Source organism: Mustela putorius, unplaced genomic scaffold (assembly GCF_011764305.1).
Source record: "Mustela putorius furo isolate JIRA1106 unplaced genomic scaffold, ASM1176430v1.1 tig00000460_pilon_pilon_pilon, whole genome shotgun sequence".
Lineage (NCBI taxonomy): Eukaryota > Metazoa > Chordata > Mammalia > Carnivora > Mustelidae > Mustela > Mustela putorius.
The window spans coordinates 10289839-10300824 of record NW_025421389.1 but is presented as its reverse complement, the minus strand read 5'-3'; the positions used below and the strand labels follow the sequence as shown (position 1 = coordinate 10300824).

Sequence of the window (10986 nt, the reverse complement as noted above, 5' to 3'; positions counted from 1 at the left end):
GACAACTTTGGGAACCTTGACCTTTAGGGGCCAGAAAGTAGGACCAGAATCCAGGGAAGGTGAGCCTTTGAGGATGGGATCCATCAGTATGGGATGTAGGGAGTAGGTGAAGGATGCCGGTGAAAGACCCTTCCCCCAGTTGTTAACTAATTAACTGCTCTTTTGCCTTTCTGTAATCAGGATATTGTTAAGGTTGGACCACTCAGAGGTCGTCTTATTGGTTTCATCCCTTAGTCATATATATCCTAGAGGCCACCTCTGTTGAGGTGCGATTGCAAACAGATGCTTTAGCTAAGCATAGAACAGCCCTCATAAAAGGAGCCTCAAAGCTCACTATGGGACAGTCCCTGACTGTAATGATGTCACATCAGGTCCAGATTTGTCTTAGTAGCCAAATTGTCAAAGCCTAAGAATTAACACCGGGAGCCGGTAAGATTACATTTGGTGAGCAACTGGAGGCTCTGGTCCCCCAGCCAGGGAAAGCTGGACACACATCCCAGTAAGGACCTCCCAGCAGAGGGGAAGAGGCAGCAACGGCCATGGCCACGGCACCGGGAAGGAGGGTCGTGGCTGGAGGGGGAGGCTGGGTCAAGGAGCAGTTCTGGTTTTTGTTTAGGTTTGGGGGGTTATAATTGAGACCTAGTCATAGAGCAAGGTAGAGACTGCACAGAGATGCCAGAGAGAGCGAGAGAAACCATGGCTGGCATCAGGGAGGTGGACAGAAGGCTTGTCTCCCGGCGCAAAGTGTCATCTCTAGGAGAGGAGGAGAGCGGTGGATTCACTCTCGTTGCTCCTCGGTACTCACCTTGGACCCACATGGGCGGGGCACAGTTCATGCTAATGGCCACCACCACGCTGGTCGCTGAGTTTTACTCACCTTCCGGGCCATGGCCTGCTCTTTCCCTTCTCCCCGAGGGGAGGAGGCGGCGCGGGGCTCTGCGCTGGGCGGGAGCAGGCGAGGGGGCGGCAGGCCTGGGAGGGGTGAGCCGGAGAGGCGGCCGGGCAGCCGGGCGGCGGGGCGGGCCCGGGGAAGCCACACCCTGAAACTACCTGCCCGGGACAGGAAGAGTGAGGGCGAGAGCGACCGCCGGCGGCCCGCACGCCGGACTGCGACCGGAACTCCGCACGCTCCGCGCCCCCGGCGCCCCCTGCTCCCCCGCGCGCTCTGCGACCCCCGCGCAAGCCCGCGCGACCCTCGCCCCGGTGAGCCCCGTGCGCCCTCGGGCGCCCCGCGCCCTTCGTGTCCCCCGCGCCCCGACGACGATGGGAGCCAGCCGCCCGCGGGGACCACGCCTCTGAGACTCGCGACCGGCCACCGGGACCATGAAGAGCAATCGCGCCCGCAAGGGCGGAGGGGGCTCCAAGGACCTCCGCGCGGGACTCAAGTACAGCTCGAGGCCTGAGGTGGGAGAGGGGCGCGGGCTTTGCGCGCGTCGTCGGGGCCCGGGAAGCCACCCCAAGTGGCCCGGAGCTGGGCGCTGCGCGCGGGCGCATAGGGCCCCGGGCGCTGTAGCGCGGCGCTTTGTCTTGGCAAAGGGAACCGCTCCATTGCCCATTTGTGGCCCCGGCGCTGGCCGGCCCGGCAGGTGGAATTTCCTGTTCCGCGGGTGCCTGGCGGACCTTTGGTACCAGCCCTGCCCCGCGCCAGCCGGCCACGGTGGAGGCGCAGCCCACAGGTCCTTGGAGACGCCGAATCTCTCCCCCGTCCTTTCCCTGACCTGACAAAAGGGCTCCGTCTCAGTTCCTCCATTAACTCCGTGCTCTTACCGCACATCTGGAAAGAACCAGGGGTGGAGGCACGGTGATTTGGGGTGAGGAAGGGAGGTTTCGGGGGCTTTGGAGCCAGAGCCTCCGCGGGAGTTTGCTTTTTTCCTTCCCGGTCAAAAGGCATTTTGCGACCTCTGTCGAGGGCGACTGGGAGACCAGAGCTAAGGTGGTGCTAAAGTTCTAACGATTTCAGGGTTGGGCTTCCCTGGGCTTCGAAGAGGGAATGGAGCCCTTTGGGAAGGTGATTCTCTGGGAAGGGATGTGAGACCATGTATCTTGAGCCTTTTGGAAGATCCCAAAGTTCGCAGCTCCTGTTAGACAAAACAATGAAAGACCTCTTGAAAGATCTCAAGGATGTTAAACCTTAGTGCGAAGACTTGGGCATAGGTTGTTCCTTTATTGAAGGACACACAGGTGGCGGCACCCAGGCGGGACTAGCAACTAGGACTCTACCTCCGTCTAACTGGGACCCTGGTTTCCCAAAATGCCAGCGAACTCTGGCTCACAGCAGACACTTAACGGGCGCTCAGAGGCAGGGCTCCCTTTGCAGGGAGCTTTCCCCTCTGCAAATGATGGGGGGCTCTGCACCACCAGCTCTCACTTTCTCTCCTGTCCTGGTCCAGAAACATCTGCTGGCGCACATTGTGGCCGTTGCTCTACGTCAGGCCACAGTTTGTAGCTCTCTGAAATCAATTCTTTTTCTCCAAGTGGCTGGTGACTGGGGGAGTTTGCAGAAGGCCAGATCCTGGGGCTGCTGTGATTAGCCGGACCCCAAATAACCATCAAGGCTGGGTTACTCTTGTTTTCTCCACATTTCACTTCCTGTGTGGAAGGAAGCACGGACAGGGCAGCCAGCCCAGAGGCTTGGGACTGGGTTCCTGCTGAGCCTCCCTGCCTGAGGCCAGTTCGACCCCATGTATGCCTTTTATTTTCACTTCTGTAACTGCCATGTTTATGAATCCCTGATAATCCCCTCCTGGGGTTCGAGCCTCGAGCCTCCTGCCTCCTCAGCAGAGGGCGTACTGTTTGGTATTTGCTATTTCAGGATTTTTTTTTTTTTTTTCAGAATCCCCCCCCCTCCCGCCCGCCACTTCCCCTTCTGGGATTCCATAGTCTTGTCTGTGCTACCCACATGCCCTCCAGACCAGGGGCCAGGCCTGGGGCTCATCTCCATGCTCCCCCTGGAGCCACAACAGCCAGCTTTCTCTCATCACCTGCAAGCCCTTGCTTATTTTCCCCCTAGGCCCCTGCTGGTTTTTTCATCTTCTGTGAGCTCACGCGTTCTCTCTTCCATTGGGTTTTCCCCTCCATTTCTGGTTCTGCAATTTTCCTTCACAGAGATCACTCTGTCATTTCTCCTGCCAGGCTCCATTGAACCAACTCTACCTAATCCCAGGCCAGGAACCCTCCCAGGGAGGGTTCTCAAAAACAAATAAGATACAATTGCTTCCCTTAAGGAAATCACAATCCTGAGAGTCGTGCTGAGAGACGGGTGTAAAAATTAGATATGATGCAGCGTATCCTGAAGAAAGTAGCCGACTAAAATCTCATTCCTGGGATCACCTTACAGTGTTTGCGGTCAGGGTCTGTAGACTTGGCCTTGACCTCCCTGACCAGGAGGTGCAGCTGCTGTCCCTGGTTTTGCTCTGTGTGTCAGCAGAGCCTGGAGGGGTCGTGCTGAGCCCCTCAGGGGGACTATTGCTTTTGACTGCCAATTTCTGGCTACTTCCATTCCTGCATGGATGGAGAAAGTCTCTGGAGGTTCTCATATTTGGCTGCATCCTTCCCTAGGCTGATGACGGTGAGCCTCGCCCCACCCCAAGCTGTTCCCATCAAGCAGGAAGTGGCCACCACAGTGTTCCCTACTGTCCCCAAGGCCCTACTGACGTATGCATTGTGTCTGGGGATTGTGTGAACCCTCCCTCCATGATAGCTAGTGTAAAGATGCCAATTATTATGACCAGAACTGGGAAGCCTGCCTCACTGAGTGCCCAGTGTTGAATCTTTGCTAGAGCTATAAAAGTGCTTAGACGTCCATTGGTGCCTTCTCAGATCAGGAGTGGCCTGGGTGGGACTCAGTATCCACTAGGCACATGGAGACCCGAACTGGGAAATCAGGTGTGGGGGCTAGGCTCTACAGCTCTGGCTATTCAGAGAGTCGTCTCTTTGTGAACTGGTCACACATTCACTCATCCATGTAACAAATATTTATTAGATACCCACTGACTGAGCACGTGCCAGGTTCTGGACAATAACACGAGAAAGACCCCGGTCAGAGAGCCCCTGCTTGCAGGGGACATCAGTATAGTGTGGAATACAGGAAATTAAGTTCTGTATGTATGGTAAGCACTAGAGTCCGGAGAAGCCTGGGCAGAGTGCAGGAGATACTTAGGAGGCATCTAACCCAGGTTCAAAGGCTCAGGGTAGGGGAACTGGGGCATGGCGCCATCTGTGATGTGGTGGCGGGACTGTCCGACATGATGGAACCAAGACCTGCTGCCTCCACTTTCCTGGCAGGAGATCTCGGAGATGTTACCTAATGTCGAAGCCTCAGTTTCTATGACTATAAAATGGGGATGACATGTGTGTTATAGATTTGCTGCAAGAATTAATAGGGATACTTTACATCACAGCCCTTTGTAAGTTGCAGCGTGGTACACACATCACACGGGTTGGATTTCTGAGTTGGAAAAGGCCTGGAGACCAACAGGAAGGTGCGTTGTATCGGTAGGAGGCCTGTGCAGAGGCCTGGAACCCCGGCTGGCACTGGGGCACTGGCCTCCCAGAAGGGCCGGCCTGCCCTGCTGAACACAGGGACTCTCTCTGAGGAGCTGTGGGAAACGAGAGCACCCTTTATGTAGCTTCTATGGGAAAGATCCTTCTACAGGAAGGAAATGTGAGCCCAAGACCAAGGCAACTGACTCCTTCTTCCCTTCTTCCTCCCGCTGCCCCCTCCCCACCCCGCCCAGACTTTAAAACAACTTCCTTCTTGCCGGGCTCTCTCAGAGGCCCTTGTGCTGAGAAGAGGTATGCAGGGGGTGAGGGGAGAGTAGAGAGGGTGGGCAGTGGGAAACCAGGATGGTTCTTTAGGTGGGGACTCGTCTCCTGGGTGCTGTGAATGAACAGGGAGGCTGCCTTCTCCGGGGGGGCCTCCAGTCCTGGGAAGACCTGGACCTTCATGGCCTCATTTAGGAGATGGGAAAACTGAGGCAGAGAAGACAACCCTAGCTCGGTAGCTGCCCAAGTCAGAAGCCCAGGGCATCTAAATCCATGGGACAGTCCACAGTGGGGGTGGTGGGGGTCTTCCAGAGCTGGCTTGTTGGTGGTAGTGCCCCATCATCACAGCCCCCCTCCCCACTTGGACCTCTCATGCTGTGGCCCCAGGGGGGATGGCTGCCTGCACTGTGGCTGTGGCCATGGCCGGTGGCCATGGCTGGTGGCCACTGTGGTGCTGGAGTTCCCTGGTGTCAGTTCCTTCTCTGGCCTCTGGTCCTACCCAGACTGTTGGCTCATGTCTCTCCTAAGAGAGAAAGTCTGTTCTTAGAAGAAGAGAGTGTGACCCAGCCCCTCAGCCCAAGGCCTGAAGATGTTGCTTCTGACATTGTACATATACTGCTGGAGTGTTCAGATCATTGCTAGCATTTGGTGAGCATAGACCATGTATTATACCTCTTAGTATTATTATCACCCCTTCATAGGTGAGGAAAGTGGAGCACAGAGAGGCTAAGTAACTTGCCTGAGGTCACAAAGTGAAACAGTAGTGGGATTGGAATCTGAAGCCAGGCAGTCTAGCTCTGCTGTGTTCTCCTTGGCCTGCTGGAGTGTCAGACCATGGGCTCAGGACTGGATGGATTACTGAGGCTAAGAATGAGCTTGATTTGGGTAGAAACTGGATTTCTCTTCTCAGGACGTTTCTGAGATGCTGGGTGCTTACCATAATTATCATGGCCAGTTCGTGGATGGGAACGGGAACTTCTGGGCTTCCCTCAGAACCCTCACCCAGGCTGGCCGTGGTGAGAAGGTGCTTGGGGTTTGTTCTCAGACAATAATTGGCCCTTTTTCTTTGTTAAGAACTTTTCCAGAAGCAGGTCTACTAAAATTTCTGGTTTGGAATCTCATATTTTCTGAATTTGCGTAGTTTGTCCAGGCTTAGCAACAGAATCCTTAGAATCCTTGGGACAGTTGGTGAACTGGTCAAAATCTCAGATCCTTTGTTTCTCTGACTTGGTGATGTTAGTGAAAAGGTAGAGCGGAATAGGATTACAACCATTTCTACCCATCACTCAACGTTCATTATCTCTCTCTCTCCTCAACAACAACTCTAAAGGAAAAAAAGCCCAGTTTACAGATGAGACTACTGAGGCTCACAAGGTTTGCATAATGGCCCAAAGGCAATTAGAGGTATACCAGGGTTCAGACCTAGATCTGTGTGACTTCAAAGCTTAGATCTTAACCGCAAAGCTATTATACAGTTGTATTCCAAAGGTGATGGCGATTGATGCATATCCCCAGCAAAATTTTGGAACACGTCATTAAACAGAGAGTGGTAAGCACCAGGCGCCAACACAAGTCCACAAAAACCTCTCACACCAGACTCGTCTGGTTTCCGCTTTTGATGAGGTTACTCATCTGGTGGACCAGGAGACTGGCAGGAGATGTGATTTCAACAAGGCTTTGAACAAAGTGTAGCCTTATTTATTATACACATGATTACAATTATAAAGGCAGTTTTAAAAGGAAGAACGCAAAAATTCACCTACCCAAGCCAACACATCAGGTTGTTTACGATTTACTCTTACCTGCCTTACCATATGTGTATGTTTTACCCAGTTCCTTGCTGTGGAGACAGTTTGTGTCCTGGGGAACTGCTGTACAAGCCTTCTATCAGCTTAGCATGGTGGCGGGTGGGGGGCTGGAAGACAGTGAGGTCTGGTAGATTTGGTCTTTGCCCAAGAGGGTCCTTTCATGGATAGCGTCACTCTGTGCCATACCTGGGGGCTGCTCTTGCCTTGTTCCTGGGTTCTGGGCCATTTCTTGTTCCTAGCAATTCTTTTATCATTTTTAAATTTATTTGACCGAGAGAGAGAGCACAAGCAGAGGGAACAGCAGAGGGAAAGGGAGAAGCAGGCCCGTTGCTGAGCAGGGAACCCGATGTCGGGGCTTGATCCCAGGACCCCAGGATCGTGACCCAAGCTGAAGGCAGTCACCTAACCTACTGAGCCACCCAGGCGCCCCATTGTTTACTAACAATTCTGGTGAAGTCTTGGAGCATTTGCTTATCAGCTTTGTAGATGACAGCCTCCTGGGAGGGAAAGGCCAATACCTCAGATGACTTAATTCTGAGTCAGAAGGACCTGGACAGCCTGTATGGTGGGGTGTCGGGAATTGTGTCCATCTTCGTTCAGAGTAAATGCCATGCGCCACCTTAACACTGGAAACAGAAACCACCTCCCTCCCACGACTGGGATGTGAGGAGATGGGGGAGAAACAAGCAGGGCGCCATGGGAGAGCCAATATATTGAGTCAACGGCAAGCTCACTAAAAGCCAGACATGTTCCGTGGCTCCCTAAAATGTAAAGGAAATTCCTCCTTCCCCACATTTGTATTTGGTTACACCCTTTAAAATTATTATTAAGAAGACTAAGATATACATATTTAGAGACAAGTTGGATAACTCAGATAAATAAAAAGAATTGAGAAGTGGGAGAAAGAGCCCTAGAAAGACATTTTAATAATTTGGTATTGCCTATGCATTTCTCAAAAAGAAAAAAGGTGCTTCTTTTTCTGAATACAAAAGTTAGGAAGGTTTTTTTTGTTTTTTTGTTTGTTTGTATCAATCGACGTAGAAATATGCAAACTAGAAAGCAAAGACCTCTGAAATTCTTTCTCCTTGGTTTTATAACCCCTATAAATAGTTTGGCTTATATTGTTCCCACAGTCTTTTTCTTTTTTTTTTTTTTTAAGATTTTACTTGTTTATTTATTTATTTGAGAGCGAGTGAGAGAGAGAGGGAAAGCCCCAGCATGAGCAGGGGGAGGGGCAGAGGGAGAGGGACAAGCAGGGGGCCTGATGCTGGGTCAGGACCCTGAGATCATGACCTGAGTGGAAAGGTAGATGCTTAACCGACTGAGCCACTCAGATACCCCTGGGTCATTTATTACTTGTGTTGACCCATGCTGGGACTGTGGAACAAGACAGCCCATTTCTACCATCCTTAAAGAGCAGGTGGTTGACCTTGAGATGGTGAGAGACTGGGACTGAGGGGTGTTTGGGGTTCTAGCGAACCCTTGAGAAGTCATCTGACTAAAACAGAGGAGGAAGGGCCCTCCTTGGGAGCCTCTCAGAGGAGACACCAGAGTTGACTTTAGAGGAATGGGAAGTATCTATATGTTTTTTGACTCCCCCCTCCCCCGGCATTTTAACCCTGTATCTTAGAGGATGCCTGGATGGCTCAGTTGGTTAAGTGTCTGCTTTTGACTCAGGTCATGATCCCAGGTCCTGGGTTCGAGTCCCACATCCGGCTCTCTGCTCAGCAGAGAGCCTCCTTCTACCTCCCCCTCTGCCTGCTGCTCCCGTACTTGTGCTCTCTCTGTTAAAGAAATAAATAAATTTTAAAAAAAATCTTAAAAAGCACAAAACATTGTATCTTAGAGTTTTTTTTCATGGTATTACCTACCCTTTGAAAATCCATTTTTGATTTGTGCATAAGCTTTCATCAAGTGGCTATATTATCTTTTATTATTATTTATTTTTAGTATTTGTGTTAATTGAATGTATTATTGGACAATTAATGGAAATCGAGCCATCGGGATAAGGGAGGTAATTGACAAATGACTGCTGTGCAGACCATGCCCGTCCCTGTTTGCATTATGCTGTTGAAATCTGGACACTGTGTCTTCACGGGAATATTGCTACCTGGGAGGTTGCAGATGGCCAGAAAACACATCGTTTGAATCATTGAGGGGAACGTGTTTAGCCAGATCAGGAGCAGACTCGGAGTAGGACTGCGTCTGGAGTCAAGGGCTGGCACTATGGCAGTGCTAATGTGCGGGGTTATTGTGACGCTGATCACGCTGGTGTGACCAGAGAGCTTCCTAAGATTGGCAGGAAAGGAAAATACTATCCCCTCCCCCAACTCTGGAAGGTATGGCCCTTGGAGCACAGGAGATGACGTGGTGTCTACAGCCTGTCTCAGCTCTAGGAATGTGATTCCAAGGACACATTTCTAGGTTTTCACTTTCCTGCCCTTCTGCTTGCACCACCGGGATTCTGGCCCCCGACTGTGGACTTGGGCCTCCAGATGCCTTTCCCTCAGGGCCCTGCTTACTTGCTTCTCCAAGCCTCTCACTCACACTGACCCTTCTGTTTATTGCTCTCTAAACGTGCCTGACTGACGTGGCTTTGGGAATCTAGTCAGTTCCAGGAAGCGGGTGGCTGGGGCTTTCCCTATCTTCTGGAGATCCATGGGTGTCCGAGGCAGCTGTTAAAAAGGGTTAGCGGAAAAGCTGTTGCACAGACCGTGGTGCCTGCGTGAAATACTACTCAGCAGTAAAAAGAACACGCTCCCGGTGTCTGCGATGACTCAAAGGATTCTCCAGGAATTTTGCTGAGCAGAAGAAGCCAGCAATCTCAAAAGATTTTATCCTGGATGATTCATTTCTATGACATTTTTTTGCAAGGACTACATTAGAATAAGAGGCTAGTTGAGCAGGGAGGGGGCAGGGAGACGGGGGGCGTGGCTACGGAAGGGTGGCGGCTGGAGGACCACCCTCCCCCGGCCATAAGTTACAAGGAACTGAACACACACACGCCAGTGAGTCTGAGTAGAATGAGAAGGCTGCCTCAGTGGGTTATTTCGGCTTGTGGTATTATGATACAATTTTACAAAACGTTACCGTTGGAGGAAACTGGGCAGAGTGTACAAGGGATCGCTCCTTGAACTATTTCATATAACTGCACCTAAACCTAGTTCTCCCAATAAAAAAATGAAGTAAAAAAAAAAAAAAAAAAAAAAACAAGTAACAAAAAACATCAGCTTGTGAAATCGGAAGGGAAGGAAGGCGGGTTCAGTGAGAAGTTGACGAAAGAATGAAAAGAGTTGCATGGCGCTGCCCTCCCCTCATGACTCTCTTGTTTCTTTTCAGGTGTAATCTCTGTTTGGGCTGCTCTGGGCAGATGCATGTGCTCCCTGAATCTGGGGACTGGGTGCAGGAGGGGAGAGGGATCGCAGGAGATTAAGGAGGAGGACCAGGCAGACAGGAGGAGGAGGAGCCCGGGGGTAGGGCAGGGGCTGCTGGTGGCATTCTTTCCCACCTGATCTGGAAGCAGAGATGGAATTCTAAGGTTGAATTACAAAAGAGGTTGTGTCCTGTGGGGAACACGTAATTGAAAGCTAGGAGAGGAAGAGGCTGGGAGAGTCCACACTTAGGTGGGCCTGCCCAAAGCAGGTGGCCAGGCCAGGGCTGACACTAGAGAGCTTAGGAGGCTGTCAACAGAACCCTGGGGGGTGGACTGACCATTCTCTCCCCTTCCAGGTAGATGAAGGTACCTTGGGGATATGAGACTGGAAACTCTCCTGAGCCCTGGTTCCCCAGAGAGTCTCACCTTGCCCCCGTAAGCTCCCCAAGTGTGGCTATGGAAAATGAGGTCCCTCAATCAATCAACCAACTAACCAATCAAGTGCTCCCTCTGGGCAAGGTCCTAAAGGGGGTTGAGGAGAGAAGCAGTATGAAAAAGAAACAGGGGTAACCTGACCCCCTAGGACTGCCTGGTCTTAGCATGGCACTGGGGTATCGCTGATGCCAAGTGGATGGTACAGGTCATAAGGGAGGTGGGGTTCCAAGAGAAAGTACGTGGGTGAAGGTGGTCCATGCAGGTTTCCTGCAGGCGCGGAGCCTTGGGTCATGTTTTCAAGGGCAGGTGGATTTGGTAGGTGATGAGGAGAGCAGAGCCATTCTGAGTGGGCAGGATGGGAACAGCTTCCCAGCTCCTTACAGGTGTGGGGGCCTCCTGGCTGGGGCCAAGGTCAGAGGTGGGGAAAGTCAGCACCCCAGACCAGTGTTGAAGGGGTGGAAATGCATAGACAGTGTTGGGCAAGCTGTCTCACTACTTGGGCCCCCAAAACCGGTTTTGTTGTAGGAAGAGTTTTGCAGAGAGTTCTTTAAGACTGTTCCTCTCTACACTTTGGTGTGCTTGTCTGCACGCTGCGGGAGACGAGGT

General features: G+C 51.9%; 1 protein-coding gene across 1 annotated transcript in view; it reads left to right on the top strand.

Moving 5' to 3' along the window:
• The first annotated feature begins 1044 nt into the window (after positions 1-1044).
• ST14 (ST14 transmembrane serine protease matriptase) overlaps positions 1045-10986 on the top strand; it is a 40719-nt gene continuing 30777 nt past the window's right edge. Inside the window, exon 1 of the mRNA XM_045080348.1 lies at positions 1045-1404. Coding sequence (XP_044936283.1) covers positions 1324-1404 — 81 coding nt within the window. The 5' untranslated portion in view covers positions 1045-1323. The remainder of the gene's footprint in view (positions 1405-10986) is intronic.